The sequence below is a fragment of the Myotis yumanensis genome, unplaced genomic scaffold (genome assembly GCF_028538775.1).
Source record: "Myotis yumanensis isolate MYYU_CA2020_CCGP unplaced genomic scaffold, mMyoYum1.0.hap1 SCAF_9, whole genome shotgun sequence".
Taxonomy (NCBI): Eukaryota; Metazoa; Chordata; class Mammalia; order Chiroptera; family Vespertilionidae; genus Myotis; species Myotis yumanensis.
Genome location: NW_027223760.1, coordinates 2,427,788 through 2,446,145, shown reverse-complemented (window position 1 = coordinate 2,446,145; position 18,358 = coordinate 2,427,788). Strand labels below are relative to the sequence as shown.

At 55.7% G+C, this 18,358-nt stretch overlaps 1 protein-coding gene across 3 annotated transcripts in view; it reads right to left on the bottom strand.

The window, feature by feature from the left end:
- Positions 1-11,237: 11,237 nt before the first annotated feature.
- The window catches only part of PAXIP1 (PAX interacting protein 1), a 38,143-nt gene continuing 31,022 nt past the window's right edge, over positions 11,238-18,358 (bottom strand). For 2 of the 3 annotated variants that reach the window (XM_070423587.1, XM_070423588.1), the window contains exons 14-16: positions 17,759-17,829; positions 16,612-16,714; positions 14,238-15,823 (exon numbers count right to left, since the gene is read on the bottom strand). In XM_070423587.1, coding sequence (XP_070279688.1) covers positions 15,215-15,823; positions 16,612-16,714; positions 17,759-17,829 — 783 coding nt within the window. In that variant the 3' untranslated portion in view covers positions 14,238-15,214. The other variant, XM_070423589.1, reaches the window with a different exon arrangement.

Sequence of the window (18,358 nt, the reverse complement as noted above, 5' to 3'; positions counted from 1 at the left end):
TGCACCCCACGGGGGACAGCTGAGCCGCACCCTCTTCTCCACCCAGAATCCCCTGGTGCTGGTGCCGAGGCCTGGCTCCCGTCTGCAAACCACAAGCTCCAGAGCAGCAGTCACTCTGAGTTCTGCCCCCACCCCCAGCACAGACAGGGGGTCCAAAGTCCAGAACAGACCAGGCGCCACCCCACATCACACAGGAAACCTCTGAAGCCCGGGCCTCCGGGGTGCAGAATGTCCCCCTGGGGTTCTCCACATCCCCAGCACTGGCGCCCCCAGGAGGGCCTGGTCAACACGCACCAGGCTGCCCGGAAATGGGGCCGGGGTCTAGATTCTGAACAAATGACGAAGCTGTGCTGTGCCCATCTCTGCTGGCTTCCACGCGGTGGCGCAAGCACAGAGAGGAGCATGGATCATGGGCCCGAACCCAACTCACCTCTAGCTCACAACCCTCAAACTCTGGTCTGCGTCACCATCCCGCCTGGCTTTTGTAAAAGAGACCCCGAGGCCCAGGCTGACGATGCCCACGTGTCTGCGCCCACACATGTGAAAGTGCCTCTCTGGATCCCCTGGCCCGTCTGAGCTCACCTCCTCCTCCGGCCACAGACTGAGCCGATGACCCATGGCAAAGGCTTGGCCCCAGGAAATCAGAATTCTGGGCGACCGTTTCTGATCGTAAGAGCAGGCCCCGGGGTAGCAGCACTTCAGACCATACGAGAGGGTCTGCCCCCCTCAGCTCCTGAGCAGCTCGGTCCCCAGGGGGCTCCCGCAGTCCCTGCCACAGCCCCTCCCGGAAACCCCTTTCCATCTAAATGCCAGGTTCGCTCTCTACCGGACGGAAGGAGCTGCCAGACCACTACTTCTCAGAGCTTCCATTTCCCGTGGGCCTGGGTCCACCCCCTTAAACATGACGTAACGCCTGCAACACCAGGCCCCAAGTTATTTTGGCAAACGCACCTCCCATTAGTGCCCCTACACAGAGCATCCTGCACAGGCCCACGCCTGCCTGCTCTGTGCTCACGCGCACCCTTCATGCATGCACACTTGCGCACACTCACATATACTCACTGACACATTCACATGTACATGCACACACTCACATGCACAGCATCCTGCTCGCAGACACGGTTACTTTCCCCTCAGTCTACAACAGCGTCTCTGACACCTGGGCTGGGTCGCTCTCTCTGGGGGGCCCTGTGCGCTGTGGGTGCCCAGCGTTCACCGTCCTCCAGGCACCAGATGCAGTAGGCACCCGCAGCCCGCTCCCGGCCCTGTTCCCCATGGGCACTGCCACTGCTTGTGTCAGTGCTGGGCAAAAGTCAGTCACTCCAGAATTAATGCAATATTCCTACATTAATAATAAGTATTAATAATGACTGTTGGTTGAGAGCTTGCTTGTCCCACTGCTCCAAGCGTCCCAGGTGGAGCAACATCGTCATCCCGCAGTCAGCGCACCCACCCCAGCAGCACACCGCCCCCAGCAGCCCAGGAAGCGGACTTGCTGCTGCCCTCAGGGCAGAGCGGGGACCAGCAGGAGCAGCGGGTGCGGAGCAGCCACGCGGAGCGCACCAAGGTGGACTCTGACTAGCCCCACAGGGAGTGCACCCGTGTCGGGGACCGGTGACATGGTGTGGCCACCGTGCGTTGGAATAACAGGTTTGGTGTTGGTTTGGGTTTTGTGGTTGGTTTGTTCTGGTCGAAGGAGTGGGCAGGTCCCTGCCCAGGTGCCTGGAGAGAAGGCGGGTCTCTAACGGGGAGCAGAGGTGGTGTGGCTCCCGTGGGAGCAGGACGCCGCCCGGCATCCTCAGTCCAGTGATACTCCAGGGGTCGGGCCACCTGGGCCGCCCAGGGTCTGCGAAGGTGCCCCGCTGGTCAGTGAGGCTGGACGGGGTGGGAAAGCGCTGGGGGGTGGGGGGAGGGCCGGGGGCACCGAGTGTCTGGGGACAGAAGCCAAGGGGAGGCCAGGCCCCTGGGAGCACTGCCCAGCGTCCATGTTGGGCCTCACCGCAGCCAGACGCAGCTGCTGGGTGTGACTTCCACGCGGGTTTCTTTATGGTGAGGCGGCATTTTTCACATAAACGTCTGGTATCTTAGAGACGTGACAAGTTCATCGCGACAGGAAGTGGGCCAGCCCTGCCTCCACACTCTGCTTCTGACCGATGGTTGGAGGTCTGTGGTCGGATGACATCAGGGAATCGGGTGCTATATGACCGTTTACACAGACATCTCCGCATGCTCCGCAAGCCAGGCCGACCCTCTCTGAGCAGGGCGCCCGCTGGCTCAAAGGAGAGTCAGCCTGCGGAGCTGGGCTTCTGTGCGCACCTGTGTGCACCTGGTGCTGAGACCAAGAGAAAACCCTCATCAGCCTTTACCTGCAGGGTCTGCTCCAGGTGCGGCCTCACTGGCTTCCAGGCCCCGAACCCTCCCCCACCCAACACCCAGCCCTGCATCCGGACCTCTGCCCCGCAGGCAGGAGGGGGAGGAGGCAGGTGGGACTGAGCTTGGGAGCTGATGCAGGAGGCACCTGTCTGAGGGCCTCTTGGTCCCACCAGTCCCTGGACCTGGTCCTCAGACCTGGGCGTCCCCGCCGCAGTGAACACTCCTTCGTTCTGAGAGCACAGACTCTGTGGCCTCGAGAAGGCCCAGCCGGGAGAGCAGTGCCCGTGGTCCCTGCCCAGGCAGTTCGTCCAGCAGCTGAGGCTGTTCATTTTAGCAAAATCACAAAATGCAGCCTAAAGACGAGCAGGAGAGGCGGCTGGTACCAGCTCAGTGGGTCTGAGCCGCCAGCTGGTGCCCACCCCGCTCCCGCGGGGGCTGCCCCGCCCTGCGGCCTGAGCCCCAGGCGCTTCTCAGGTCCCACCCGCACCCACAGCTCGCAGGGATGCCGTCTTGCCCACGACTGGTCTTCTGAGTGGGTTTTACTTCTCCAGCCGGACTGAAACGTAGGCACCAAAACTAGTGTCGCAGGGACAGGTGGGCCTGGCGGCCTGCCCGACTCGGTCCTCCCCACACCCACACGGTGCTCACCCCCCAAATACCTGGAAATGGGATGGCAAGGCCCTGCGCTTGCCACCAGCCAGCCACCCACCTCCCCAATATCAACCTCCCACAAATGGCGCCACCTCCCACACCATCTCGCAGGAAGGGGGCAATGGGCGAATCCCCTGCCCCCCCCCCCCCCACCCCAAGCAACTCGTTGACCCCGACTGGGATGGCCTGGCCTGTTCGCTGCCATCAGACCCCACCGTCTGGGGCCAGTGGGGGACTCACGCTCAGGCCTGAGCCCTATGAGGCCCGCAGCCGCAGTGGGGCCGGAGGGGAGAAGCTGGCCTTGCTAAGAAGAACCCTTCCGAATGGCTGAGTCTCCGTCGACCTGGGAAACGTCCTCTCCTGTGAGAACGGCGACAGGGGTTCGTTAAGGCCTGTCCAGGCTCTCAGTGGGTTAGAGCGTCATCCGGATGCGCCAAGGTTGCAGGTTCGGTCCCCAGTCAGGGCATGTGCAAGCCTCAATCAATAAGTAGAACAACAAATCAATGTTTCTCTCGCTCTCAAATCAATAAAAAAAATTAAAAAGTTTGTTTGAGCCAAACTGATGACAGCGCCAGGATCTCAGATGCTGGGAGAGGAGTTTGCAGTTTCTTGTCTGCGTTGGGAGTGAAGGCGGGACCACGGGAAGCTCCCCGTGGGGGGCACAGGCGGGTGGGTTATGGGACAGCAGCCTGCGTGCTCTCAGGAGGTGGGGGCAGCTTATTTCAAAGCCGCAGGAGCCGTGCCGCGCTGCCGCTGCCGGGGGACTGCCCACCGGCCTGCCCGGGCGTGTGTGAGCAGGTCCCACTGCCAGGCCCCATGTCACCCATGCCTCCGCTTCCCGCGTTGGTTGGAGACATTTCCTGTGGCTGCTCCAGGGGCAGCGTCCCTCCTGCTGGGGAGTCTGCTCTGCTTCCTGGTCTCGCGTTAGGGAGTAAAGTCCCAGAAATGACTGGCAGGTATCAGCTCACAAACTGGAACGCAGATGCTTTTGCTCGACCTCTGGTCCAGAGAGTGGCGGTGAGCAGCCCACCTCAAGGGCAGTTCAGCTTCCCTGAGAGAGACCTGCAGGGTCAGGGCCGATGCGGAGCAGATGGGGGCAGGTCTCAGGCCCAGCCTCTGCCCAGAGCTGCTCCTTGCTGCTCTTAAGCCACCAGCAGAGGGCAGCAGGGGGCAAGCTCTGGGCAGTGTCCCGCCTGCAACTCCAACCAGGGCGGGTGCTGGGTCCTGGGAGGGAGGGTGAGGCCACTGCCCGGGCCTCCAGGAGGCCATCGTGGGAGGCCCCACACGGGAGAGGGAGCGAGAGGGAGCCTGGACCAGGAGGTGAGGACAGCCCTGCCCAGCACAGGAGGGACCAGGGCTGTAGGCAGCAGAGGGCTCCAGGTGTCTGACCGGCGGGGTCAGACCACACCTGGGCTCAGCAAGCTCAGTGCTTGGGTTCTGGCGAGGAAAGAATTCAGAGCCAAGACCCAAACTGTGAGAGAACGTGCCCTGGGTAAGTCTCAGAGGGAGGAGTAACTCCTAGAAGAAACGGGCTAGAAAGGAGCTATGGAGGTGAAGGAAGGGCCCGGGGAGCTTGGGGGGGGAGGAGAAGGGGAAGGCAGGGACGTGCTGGGGGGAGGGGGGCACACTGTGTCCTCCGTCCTAAGGGTTTTAGGGGGAGACTTTGGGGCTCCCAGGGAAGATCTCAGCAGCTTTCCAGGTGAGTCCTCCCAGGTCAGGTCTGCACTGACTGACTGGCCGGCGCCAGGGCAGGGTCATTGTCCAGTGCAGCTGGGCCTGAGGCAGCCATGGGGTCCCGGGTCTGGTTTTGTGGCTCTTCTGGGCCTGGAGCTGACATACAACTGAGGCCTCGATGTCACCTCTGGGGAGGAAAGGTCAGGGGTCCACACCCTATGACCAGCGATGTGCTGGGGAGGAAGGCCAGGGTGAGGCCCACCCCACCACTGTCCATTGCTAGGCCCCGGGGCTTCCCGCCCCACCATGGTCCCTTGCTAGGCCCCGGGGCTCTCCACACAGGTGGCCTTCTGTCCTTGGCCCACCACCCTGGCTCTGCTCAGGTTGGTCTGCCCACAGCAAAGAGGTACAGGAGCAGGTGACAGGCACAGCTTCTCAGAAGAGCCCCCGTGGCAGGCAGGCAGAGGGGCGCAGGACTTCGAGGACAGGAGGCGGGAGGCTCGGAGCAGCGGGCTTAAAGGTTGCGCCCGCCAAGCTTTCTGTCCCAAGCCAGCAGCCACCTCCTGGGGCTGAAGCTCATGGACGAAAAAGAGGGAATAATTTCCCAGGGTGACCTGTTCCTATACTCCTACCCAGCAGGTCACGGTGGGCAGTGCCGCCAGGCCTGTAGCTTCTTGAGTGAAAGGCGTCTGCCTGCAGCCAGCTCTGCGTTGTTGGTGCAGCTGGGTTCCCGTGCCTTTGCAAGGCCAGAAGTAACTCCCTGGGAGGGACAGCACTGCCTGGAGCTGAGACCTTCCCTGCCCCAGGCCCACCCTCCTGCTCCTCCGCCCTCCTGGAGTCTCCGCGCCGCCCCCCCCCCCCCCCCCCCCGCCTCTCCTCCAGAATCAGATGCAGCACAAAGTGGTGTCACTGTCATTCTCAGGAGCCTGCGAGACCTTGCTTCGAGAATGTCAGTGAACTCTTAGGAACAATCCTCCACATTGTGGGTGTTTCTTAGGCCCCCCAACCACAGCAAGAAGCCAATCAGAAACCACGGTCCTGCTGGGCCTGGGAGAGGGGGCCCTGGGAAGCCGACGGCCGGCAGGTGGCAGCATCGACCAGGAGCTGCCTGGCTCCAGGTGAGTGGCTGCTCCCTTCCAGAGCCTTGCAAGGCAACCAACCGTGTGCTGACGTCCAAGAGCTGTTCTGGTGCCCAATTTTGCAACCGTAGGAGGCGTGACCCATTTAGTGAGGGACTGTGCGATCTGGTCACCAGTCCTGAGCCCCGACGCTGTTGGGCAGACTCTAAAGAACCACTTTGCTCTTTTTATATACAAGCAGAGAGGCTTTCAAAAGCTCACACAATTTGGGGGGAAAACAGATCATGTGCGTGTGTGAATGTGAGTGCCGCGGTTCTAGTCCCAGCATCAAGAAGGGGTCAGGAATCTGGAGAAGGCTGTGCATAGATGTTAAATAGGAATCCAGGGACTAATAAAGAGTCCAGAGATGAGATATAATTTTGAAAGTGTGGACGAAAGGGGCCTCATGCTGACCTGACAGGCTCAGGGGAGGCCTGCATGGTGGTCTTGCAAACTCAGAGACCTGAAGTCACCACAAAGAATGGTCTGAAATTAAACTTTAACTAAAGCAGTTATGGTGGGCAGTTACGTCCTAGGCCAGTATCTTCAGTGACAAGGTCAACCTTTAGCTTAACTGAGCCTCTCTGTCTTTTTGCATCTATGATAACATTCCCTTGAAATGTCTGGGTAACTTGTAACTTCCCTTTTTCTGGAGCCCCTGGGGCACAACCAAATGTGCTGGGCACCAGGACAGATACCACAAATTCCTTCACTATCATGTTAATTGAATTTCATGTAACTCACCTATGTCCCTCCTTTGATTACAATGTATAAATGCAAATGTAACCCCGCCATTCTCAGGAGCATTATCTCAATTCATTGAGGTTCTGCTTCCGGCATATGTCAACAGTTTGGCTCAAATAAACTCACAAAATTCTTTACAGGTTTCAATGGTTTTTACGTTAACAAAAGGCACTGGGGGTCAGAGGAGCTTAGCTAAAGGAGCTAAGATACAAGATCTGAAGTCTAAGGTCTTAGGTCAGCTGTGGGCAAACTACGGCCCGCGGGCCGGATCCGGCCCGTTTGAAATGAATAAAACTAAAAAAAAAAAAAGACCGTACCCTTTTATGTAATGATGTTAATGATGTTTACTTTGAATTTATATTAGTTCACACAAACACTCCATCCATGCTTTTGTTCCGGCCCTCCGGTCCAGTTTAAGAACCCATTGTGGCCCTCGAATCAAAAAGTTTGCCCACCCCTGTCTTAGGTTCTCTCCGTCCCCAGGACCCCATGCTTTTTATTAACACAACTTGTCCTGAGGCAAGGCAGAGATATAACTTCAGAGGGTCAGGGTTTCTACAGAGTCCATTGTCAGAATGGAGGAATTAGCCTACGGCTGTTCAGGTGTTTGGCCAGTAGGAGGCAATAACATGTAGATTAAGATGCCCTTTAACTGTCTGGCAGCCACAGTCAATTTAATGTATCCTATTCAAGTTTGGGGAAATGCCTTTAGCCATTCCCAGATGCAGCCCTGCTGTCATGCTGGAATTGGTCTCCGGCATGTGTGTGTGTGTGTGAATGTGTGAGCGTGTTTGTGTGTTGGTGTGCATGTGTGTGAGTGTGAATGTGTGTGTGTATGTGTGCATGAGTGTGTAAAGGTGCCAGCTAACTAGCCTACTGGCATCCCTTCTCTGGCTAATTTCCAGTCCCCAGGAGGATGTCCCTGTGTGACCCGGGCAACGGCTGCCGAGGGCCAGGCCAGAGGAAGTCTGACAGCACAGGCCCCCACGGTGAGGCCCAGGGCCCTGGGGTCAGCACCCAGAGGTGGATCTGCACTTGGTTGTATGTGATCCTACGGGCGCCCTGGTCCTTGCCTGCAGTGCCGCGGAGCCTCTGCACGGTGCTCTAGCACCACCTCGCACTCCTCCCAACTCCAGCTTCTAAGAATCAAATCCTTACCCACGCTTCCTTGCTCTCCACTTAGCTGAGACCCTGTTGCCTCACCTCTGTGTCCTGAATCTCAGGACCGGCTTCTGACACACTGACTGTCCCCTCTTCGCGGGCCCCCAGCCTGGCGGCTCCAAACAGCAGCCACTCGTCCCAAACCTCAGAGAACAAAATACAGGACACCAGCTATGCACGCAGCTCGGCAAGCCCCTGCCAGCCCAAACCCTGGGGCGCCGGACACTCCCAGCTCTGGGTCCCCCGCACCCCGCCTGCTGCTCATTGCAGGTGCCCGTCCTCCCTCACCTGCTGCGGGATGAGCCACTGAGGAACCCACCTCTCAGCCAGGGGCCCCGCCCGCCCAGCCCTCCTCAGCAACAAAGACCTGGGAATGTGGACATGGCCCCACAGTGTAGGGGACATCGCTCAGGAGCCCTAGCGCTTTGAGACCTAAGACCAGCCACATGGCTCAAGGGCAGAGCGGCCCCGCCTCCAGGCTCTGACAAGTTGACCTTGACCATCAGCCTGTGTTCTTGCTGTTTCATGGGACGCAGACACTCACCAGTGCACCGCTGGTCCTTGGATGTGGACACTCGTCAGGAGTCCTGTGGAGGCCAGCGCGAGCTCACAATAGCAGCTTTCTCCCCATCTCCTCGCCAGCTCCCTGGCCACCCCGCCTTCTTCACCTGCTTTTTAAATGTTCCTAAGGAAAGTCACCACGTCAGCCATCTCCACCCGGACGGCTCAGCGGCATCAGGTCCGTTCACACTGTTGTGCAACCATCACCGCCATCATCTCCAGAACGTCTTCCATCTTGAAAACGGAACCTCTGTCCCCACTGAACACTAGCTCCCCACCCCTCTCCCCTGGCCCCGGCCCCCACCATCTACTCTTGCTCTGTAAATTTGACTGTTCTAAGGACCCCATGTAAGTGGAGCCCTACAGGACTTGTCCCGTTGTGATTGGCTTCTTACACTTCTTTTCTAAGGTGAGTCTAGCCCAGTGCACAGACCACATTTTGCTTATCCGTTCGTTCATCTGCAGATGCACACGTGGTTTGCTTCCAACTTTTGTTGCCAATGCTGCTGCTGTGAACATGGGCATAAACACGTCTCATGGCGACTGCTTTCCACTCTCCTGGGTATGTACCCAGCAGTAAAATTGCTGGATCATTGGGCAACTCCATTAACATTTGAGGAACCGCTATACTGTTTTCCATAAAGGATGTACCACTTTACATTCCCACTAATTGTGAGTGAGGGTTTCAACCTCTCCATCCTCTCACCAACGCTCACTGTTGGTTGGTTGGTTTTGGACAGGGGCCATCATCCTAAAGAGTGTCACTGTGGGTTCGAGTCGCACTTCCCTATTAATTGGGGATGTTGAACATCTTTCCATTAGCTTATTGGTCATTGATACATCTTTGAAGATATGTTTATTCAAGCCTGGCCAGTGTTGCTCGGTGGTTAAGCATCGACCTATGAACCAGGCAGTCACAGTTCAATTCCCAGAGCACATGTCCGAGTTGCAGACTTGATCCCCGGTAGGGGGCGTGCTAGAGGCAGCTGGTCAATGATTCTCTCTCATCGTTGACGTTTGTTTCTATCCTCTCGCTCCCCCTCTGAAATCAATAAATATACAAAGAAAAGTCTTTTCAGGTCCTTTGCCCAGATTTTAATCAGGTTGGGTTTTTTGGTTGTTGAGTCGTAGTTCTTTATATCGTCTCAATATTAGCCCCTTATCATATGATTTGCAAATATTTTCTCTTTCTGGGTTGCCTTTACACTGTTGATTGGTGTCTTTTTTTGTTGTTTTTGTTTTATGATACATAACAGTTTTAAATTTTGATATGGTCTAGTTAACCTGGTTTTTGTTGTTACTGCTGAAGCTGCAAAGAAACCCTGGAGGAACCAGGTAAGGCTCTGCAAGTCTTTGTGGGCAGGGAAGCTGGCCAGGTGGGAACGGGGGTCAGTCTAGAGCCAGGAGGGAAGGGGGGTCAGTCTAGAGCCAGGAGGGAAGGGGGTCAGTTTAGAATGAGACGTAACTGTGACTAAGGGAAATGAGTTGTGGGCTAGGGACGTCAGATTAAGACTTGAAACTTCACAACTTGGTACTTCGTTCTTTTTTGCAGAAGTGTGGCCATCAGAATCGCATTTCAGAGAAGCTGCTCGTGCAACAGCAGGGAGCGCAACTAGAAAGGAGTCTGGAGGCGAGGCGACGTTGAACACCTTGCTCAGACTTGGAGGGAAGGAAATGAGCGCAGTGGCGGGATGGAGGGAGAACGGGCCAGAGGCGGTCAGGGAGCGAGGGGAGGCGGGAGGAGGTCGCACTCTGAGCACCAGGAGGTGGCTGCCGCTGTTAAGTGCCAGGAGCACGTGGAAGGTGAGTGAGCGAGGGAAGGATGTCACATGGACAAGGAGAGACGCACTGCAAGGCGAGGAGGCAGCGACACCCATCAACATAGACCTTCACCACTCATTCCTGACGACGGCTGCCAGGGCGATCTTCACGAGCCCAAAGGGGAACTTTCTCTGGTGACATCACCAAGGTCACGGCAGGCAGAGGACAGTAACAGTGAGGATCCATCCTTCTTTTTGGGGGTTGGGGAGGTTAATCCTCACCCAAGGATACTTTTCCATTGATTTTTAGAGAGTGGGAGGGGAGAGACAGAGAGAAACATCGGTGTGAGAGACACATTAATTGGTTGCCTTCCGCATGCACCCTGACCAGGGCCAGGGACTGAGCCTGAGGTATATGCCCTTGACTGGAATCGAACCCGGAACCCTTTAGTGCTTGGGCCAATGCTTAATCCACCGAGCCAAACCAGCCAGGGCGAGGGGTCCCTCCTTTTCAAACAGAACGTGTGGCAGTTCCCTTGCCACTTGCAGAAGTGACTTCACATGGTCCCCCCATCAGCGTTGGGAAACACCTGAAGTAACAAGGTCCCAGCTGCGCACGACACCCGCCCCACATGGACACGGACAATTCCCCAACGTAGGGCTTGTTCTGTTAACAATCTCTAAAAACGTGTCCCCCAAATTGTGTTCAAGAATTAAATCGTGGGGATGGTGCAATTAAAAGTTGACTCCCGAGCAGATCGCAGATCCTCAACATGACAAAGCAGACATTTCAGAAACTTACACAGCAAGTTCCTGGTTTCAGGCCTGTGACCACAGCAGCATGAGTGCCACCGGGCCCGAAGGCCTGGATCTTAAACAGAACCGGGAGTCAGCAGGGCCGACCTCCCCGCTCTCCAGAGGCGCGCACCACCGTGCTGGCCTGGGCGCCGGTCTCCGCTGTTCCTGTGCCAGAGACCCCACAGCTCAGGCGGGAGCAGACACAGCAGAGCAGGGCGCTGGGTTGTGGAGAGTGGTTCCCGTGGATAGGGCAGGGGCACTGACTACTCATTTCTATGAAGTCCCTCCCAGAAATATTCCCTAGGAGAAAATTTACTAGAAAATGTTTTGCCTCGAGGTTACTTAAAATTGATCCAGGTTGATGGAAATCACACACGTTACGCAAAAAAGATGGAATCACAAAGGACCACTAAGTTCTAAGATCAAAAGTACATTTATTTAAAATGTGGGCAGAGTTCAATATAAAAGGACAGCATGGAAGGAATAAAAACAAAGTACAAAACACTTTGCATCTTCAAATCCATAATTTAGGGACAGCAGGTCCTATTTACAGCCCTTCGCCTGTAGCTCAGGCTCCATCAAGTGGGAAACGTTTAAAAACCTGACAAAGGCTAATCGTAAAACCTTGATGGGGCTCTTTAAATCATTTAATACAAACATAATTTATGTTCCTCAATAAAATCACACATCTTCAAAGATGCAGTATAATGACACTTGTTCTCCTGCTTTAAAACGCTGGTCCCTACAGCAGCAGCTGGAAAACGGAGGCTCGGGAGGGAGCAGAGGCCGGGCCACGGCCGACAGGACCCTGCGCTCTGGACCAGGCACCACGGCAGAGAGACGTCAGTGGAATTTATACGTAGGCTGCTGAGGAAAACTGCTTCCCAGACAGGGCCTGCCTCGGCTCACTGTGTGGACCTCCCATTTCACCGCCACTCAGCCCCTCCCAGGGAAGGGGGCACCCCACACCAGGCTCACCTGTCCCACCGCTCGGCCCCTCCCAGGGAAGGGGGCACCCCACACCAGGCTCACCTGCCCAAGTGCACCAGCCTGCTGGTGGCCCAGTGGGCACCTGTGAAGCTACACAGGTGACCGAGCACAGCCCAGACTGAGCCCGCCAGCCCACACCTGCTCTCCCCACTGGGCACAGTGCACTAGGCTGCATTCAGGCCACAGGGATAAAAAAAGGCCTGAGATGACACCACCAAACCCCCCAAATCACTTTGTTTTGTGAATCTTCACCTGAGGACATTCTTTCCATTGACCTTTTTCTTTTTTTTTTCTTTTTTTTTTTAAATTATATTTTATTGATTTTTTACAGAGAGGAAGGGAGAGTTAGAAACATCGATGAGAGAGAAACATCGATCAGCTGCCTCCTACACACCCCCACTGGGGCTGTGCCCGCAACCAAGGTACATGCCCCTGACCGGAATCGAACCTGGGACGCTTCAGTCCGCAGGCCGACGCTCCATCCACTGAGCCAAACCGGTTAGGGCGACCTTTTTCTTTTTAAGAGAGAGTGGAACGGAGGGAGGGAGTAGGGAGAAAGATTGATGCGAAAAACACATCAGCTGGTTGCCTCCTGCACGCATCCAGACCAGGACCGGGATCGAACTTGTATCCCAGGTACGAGCCCTTGACTGGGAATTGAACCCAAGACCCTTTGGTGCATGGGTTGGCACTCTAACCATTGAGCCACTGGTCACCTCCCCCCACCCCCCACACACATCACTTTTCAGGTAATTCTTCCTTCTGAAAGCGAAGGCAGCACAGAACAGGCCTCCCCGACATGGCTGTGAGCGGAGAAGGGCTCTGACACTGATGCCCACACTGAAAACAAGACGCCGACTGCCAGGTCCCTGGCCTCTCGTCCCGTCCCCCTGGCTGGGGCCACACCCTACCGCACAGACCGACCCCCACTGAGCAGCGCGGGCTCTGCCGGCGCCTCACAAAGGATATGACTCGTAGTCCAGCGTCTGCGTGAGCACCCCCGTGAGCACGAACTCCGCATTGTGAACATCTGAAAGCCGCAAACAGTGCAGTGAGTGGAGGGCGGAGGGTGGAGGGCGGGGCCCCACCCAGCACCCCCAGGAGCAGCAAGTACCGAGGCCTCGGGCGAAGTACTCGCGGCACAGGTGCAGGTCGTTCTCGCAGGAGATCAGGACGATCTCGGACAGACTCTGAGGGAGAAAGGGAGAGTCGGAGCCTGCACAGGGCACACCAGCCCAACGGCGGCTCCCGCGGGGCCCACCTTGTTCTGCTTGTGTTCCAGGAGCTTCCGGAAGGACGGGGGTCTGGACAACACCTTTCCTCCCGCACACTCCACAATCGCCTTCATGGTCGACAGGCTGGGGCAGATCCCAGGAGTGATGTAAAAATATTTTGCCTAAAATAAAAACATGGGCACGATGTTTTTCCAGCGCTTTGACTTCTAGAGGACACCACTTTTCACAAACGCCCTCCCGATGATCCTGACAGACGCCCGCTGTCCCCAGGCCGCGGGCCGGAGGGACAGGCTGACCGGGATCACGGGAAGTACCCAGAACTCACAGCCCTAAGGTACGACGTCCTTTGGGACATACGCGAGAGTAGCAAACACTTTTCCCAGTTCCTGTGACGCTCTAACCAGCATCGTGTCACCCACGATGGTCTGTCCATCAGGACAGGACAGAGCTCCTGCCTACTGCCTACAGGCCCGTGGACCCAGAGGCAGGAAGTGCTGGCAGTGACGGGTCACTCCCCTAGCACCTGCTCCCAAGTGTACCACACACACCGCTATTCTAAAGTGCTCGTGGGGAAATAAGCCGAACATTTAGAAAAACCACTCAGGCTATTTTAACTCACTAGTGCCAATCATTTCGGATTTCTCAGCTGGCTCCTCAACAAATGTAAAAAGCAGATGATCCTCATTACTTACTTAGCCACTCTGACACCAAAAATTCCAAACGGCTCTAAGCATCCTATTGAACAAATACGTAAATATCCTTAGCCTGGATGACTTAGGCGCAATTAATATTTTCACAAGACTCCTCCCTTCTCCAGCACGTTCAATGCAATAGTGTCAGCTACTGTTAACGCAGGAAAACCAACTGGGACGTCTTGTGCCAACTGGGCTATGCAAGCACGCCCTCAGAACCCAGGCACGTGATGAGGCCCGTCTCGGGCACCCACGCTCCAGAGTCACGACAGCACCCTGGATGCACACCCAGGAGGACGGGCCACAGGGTGCAGGCCTCCCCCCGAGGCCTCCGCCTGCACAGACTTAGGGCTTTCCCTCCGCGCCAGGTCACCTTGAAGAGTGGAGACACGTGCGCCCTCTTCAAGGACTCCTCCAGGCTGAAAGAGAAGAGCACCTCGGCCTCCGCGTCCCGCAGCAGGTAGCTCTGTTCATCTGGAAAACAGGCAGCGCTCAACGCCGGCCGCGCCCCACAGGCCGCCGCTGAGCTCCCGTCCACCCGCAGGCCCCACAGGCAGATGAGCTCCCGTCCACCCGCAGGCCCCACAGGCAGATGAGCTCCCGTCCACCCGCAGGCCCCACAGGCAGATGAGCTCCCGTCCACCCGCAGGCCCCACAGGCAGATGAGCTCCCGTCCACCCGCAGGCCCCACAGGCAGATGAGCTCCCGTCCACCCGCAGGCCCCACAGGCAGACGGGCTCCCTCTCCCAGACCAGAGCCTATTTAGCCTCTTAAGACACGTGGGAAAGCCACGCCCATCACCACGGCCCCGCCCTCCACACCCTCAGACAGCAAGGGCAGCTGTCCCTGCTGTGCAGTGGCCACAGTGACCTGAGGACACTAGACTCAAGTAGTCAAATGGTACTGATTTACCAAAAACATAGTTCCTTTAAGTACATGGAAGTGCACAGCAATTTATAAAGGAATAGTTTGTTTTTTTAATTAGTTCTCACCTAAGGGTGTTTTTATTTAAGAGAGAGGAAAGGGAGAGAGAGAGAAACAGATGTGAGAGAGAAACATTGATTGGCTGTCTCCTATACACAAGGCAACCTAGGTATGTGCCCTGACCGGGAGTCAACCCACAACCTTTTGGTGGGTAGGACAACGCTCCAACCAACTGAGCCACCCAGCCAGGGCCAAAGTGACTGTTTACAAAATCAGGTGCTTATACTTGTATATAAGAATTTCTGAATTAACCAATCACACACAACCTTATGTGAGGTGACCAATAAGATGTGTCTCTATTATATGATCTATATCTTTATGGTGCAAGACAGGGCATTCACATCGGACACTATTGTTGCATTGGTTGTTGTCACTTTTATTTGACAACCTAAAGGAAAAGAGGTCAGGGCCCTGACTAGTCAGGTATGGCATGTTTTAAAAACTCTTGCAGCTCACAGTTAAATATCGCTATTTTAAAACAGTGCTTTAAAAATGTGACAACCATTCTTAGCCAGTTTGCTTGCCCGTGGCAAGAGCCACTGAATCACAAAGAAAGGCTGCAATTTATCGACTGCTGGAAACACAGAATCAAGCCAGCAGCGAATCACAGATAGGCAAGCTGGAAGGAGACAGAATGTCCAAGCAGGGGAGGAATTAGAAAGATGAATTCCGATGAAGGAAAAGGGACAGAGGCCTGCCAGCGGCCTGTCGGAGGCCCAGGTGACGGAGGCACACCGAGTGAAGCATCTAAAACGTCCATTTCCAGGCACAGATGAAGCTGAGCCCGAGACTGGAGAGTGCTCACCACGGAGTGTGTGAGTGAGATGGAGACACTGACACTGGAAGTAAAAAGGGGAGATGTTTGCTTTCATTGGGACAAAGACTTTAAAGCTGAGGTGCTGGCGCTGCTCACCAATAAACTTCTGGCACTTTAGGCTCTCGTCCAGCCACTCGGGAGTCACGATGTGCCTTACCACGGACACGGCCGTCAGGAACTTGACCGTGCGCGTCACCTTGCTGGCGATCAGGTGCGTGCACTTGTGCGCAGACTCAGCAATGTCGCCCCCGAGAATGTAGAGCTTCTGAAGGCAGAGACAGAGACAGGAATGAGAGCAGGAGCTGCGTCGTGTGGCCCAGAGCAACAGGTCCAGGACGAGACCTAGGGTACAGCTCTCAGCCAGAGACACACAGCAGCCGGCAGCCCCCCAGCCTGTGGGAGTGAAAGGTGGAGCCCCAGGGCATTTCTGTGGTCGGTTGCACACACACCAGGACCCAACCACATGGCCCTGCAGGCAAGAACGAGGCTCTCCTCACAGCGAGCTGCCTACGCTGAACTGCGTGGCCAGGGGGCACAGGTAAGCTACCATCTCCATTTTAAAAATGATAGCATGGAAACTGACAAGACACAAACATATAAAAAATGGTCTCAATAACTGGACTAAGGTAAAAAAATGAAATTATACTAAGTTTATAACAGTAGCATTTATAATTGCTTCTTTTCTTTAAAAAAATAACAAGTGAAATGTCTGAACACATCACGACACAGGCCTCCTTAGACTCTAGCCAGTCCCCCACAAACCAGGAGAGCCAGTGCCCTTGGCTATTTCAAGAAGTTTATTTGAAATTTTCGTGAAAACACAAACACTCAGCCCCTTGTGGCCTCCAGCCAGGAACTACTGTGAGCAGACGGAGGTCCCGCGCAGAGGCCCGGAGGGGAGGACGTCCCTCGCCCGGTGGCCGGGTGACCCTCGCCCGGTGGCCGTATGAGTGGCTGTGGTCGGTCACCTGAACCCGCCTCCCCGCAGAGAGGAGGCGAGTGTCCTCGGCGGACAGGAAGGACCCCGTGCAGCCCCGCGAGCAGGTGGCTCACCTTGACGTACTGCTGCACCTGCACAGGCTCAAACCCCGTGAACAGCACGGAAGGCGCCAGTTCAGGGGCTAACTTTTTAGTGGGAGGCGGTATGTCTTCAATTCTACAAAACAAACAGAAGCAGAATGAAGGGTGTATTGTTTACTTGTAAAAAGTTCTTTGAAGACAAGGGACTTGCGTGGCTTTAACGAGCACGACCAGCTGGAGTGTGCTTTTCCTCAAAGAAAACGCATGAGGGACGGTCCTTCCCTGCCACGGGGCTCACCTGCCCAGACGCCCAGCACGCAGGCCCCCACGGCTCAGGCTCAAGGCCCCTCTGCCTCACGGCCCTCCCTCCCAACTGAAAATGGGTTTAAATTGGCCTGAAAGAGCAGGAGTGCATTCAAGCTTGTCCCATCGCTGGTCCCGCCCACCTCCCCGCAGAGCCAGCGAGGTGTCCCTGCCGCTCCAGCCTGCCCCAACCAGCAGCACAGAGGGCCCCCTTTAAATTAAACCTCAGCCTTTTAATTTCCTTCAACTTTCCAAGGCCTATTTTTAGCTCATATTTAATAGAGACAGTCTAGGTAACAAAAAACTTAAGTTTATTTGCAGGAACGAGGGAGCGCTGAGGAGCAGGGAAAAGAAAAGAAACTGGTGACGGCAACAGACCTCCAAGCAGTAAACCATGTCCAGGTAGAGTCTGGGAGGAGAGTTTTCTAGAGTCACGGATGGCAACACGCTGCCTCAACGGGCCAGCGGACGGCACCACTGCCGGGCACTGGCCGCCCAGTCACCGAGTGTGCTCACCCTGCCGCCCACCCCACCGCCACTGCGCCCCCCCAAACCCCCACTCCCCGAGAGGCTGGGGTGCCACCGTATCCTGGCGGTGCTGGTAAGGTGCTACTTTTGAAGAACAAGATTCAACTGGTTTTTTGGTGTGTGTTTTTCATAAGAAAGAAAACAACAGCCTATTCACCTTTACCTCCAGCAACAAAGTGAGAAACATCGCAATCAAGCTGTGAATCAGTGAGCAGACCCTTTCATGACCTATTCACACTGAAAACGTCAGGAACATCCCCAACTGCCACCAGTTCGGAACAGCCCTGTCAAGCCCCCAGAGCGCGGTGTGACCATCCTTGTCATGGCCCAGAGGGAGGTGTGAGCATACCTGGCTCTCTTTGAAGAAGGCTGGACGTTCGTTACTTCGTTCTGCTTCAGTTTGGGGGGTGGTCTTACAACCTGGAATTAAAATATGATTTACTGCCAAAACCGGTTTGGCTCAGTGGATAAAGCGTCGGCCTGTGGACTGAAAGTTCCCAGGTTCGATTCCGGTCAAGGGCATGTACCTTGGTTGCGGGCACATCCCCGGTGGGAGATGTGCAGGTTTCTAACTCTCTATCTCTCTCCCTTCCTCCCTGTAAAAAATCAATAAAATATATTTTTTTAAAAAAATAAATAAATAAAATAAAATAAAATATGATTTACTTCGATCAACTTCCCAAGTAATGCAGTGGCTTCCAAGAGCTCTGGGTCCTTCAGGTGCAGCCCCCCCCCGCCCCCCCCCTCGCCAGTCCCTGCAGGGCACACCCCCGCCTCCCCACAGGAGGGCTGGAGGGCAGCACAGATGGGTTGCCCTGGGCCAGCAGCATCAGGAGACTCCAAGAACCTAAACCCTGCCACCTTCTATCCCTTCTCAGAACGCTCCCGTTTTCATTGTAAGTATTTCATCTTGCAGCCCACTGGGGTTTGGAAAGCACTCAATGCAATT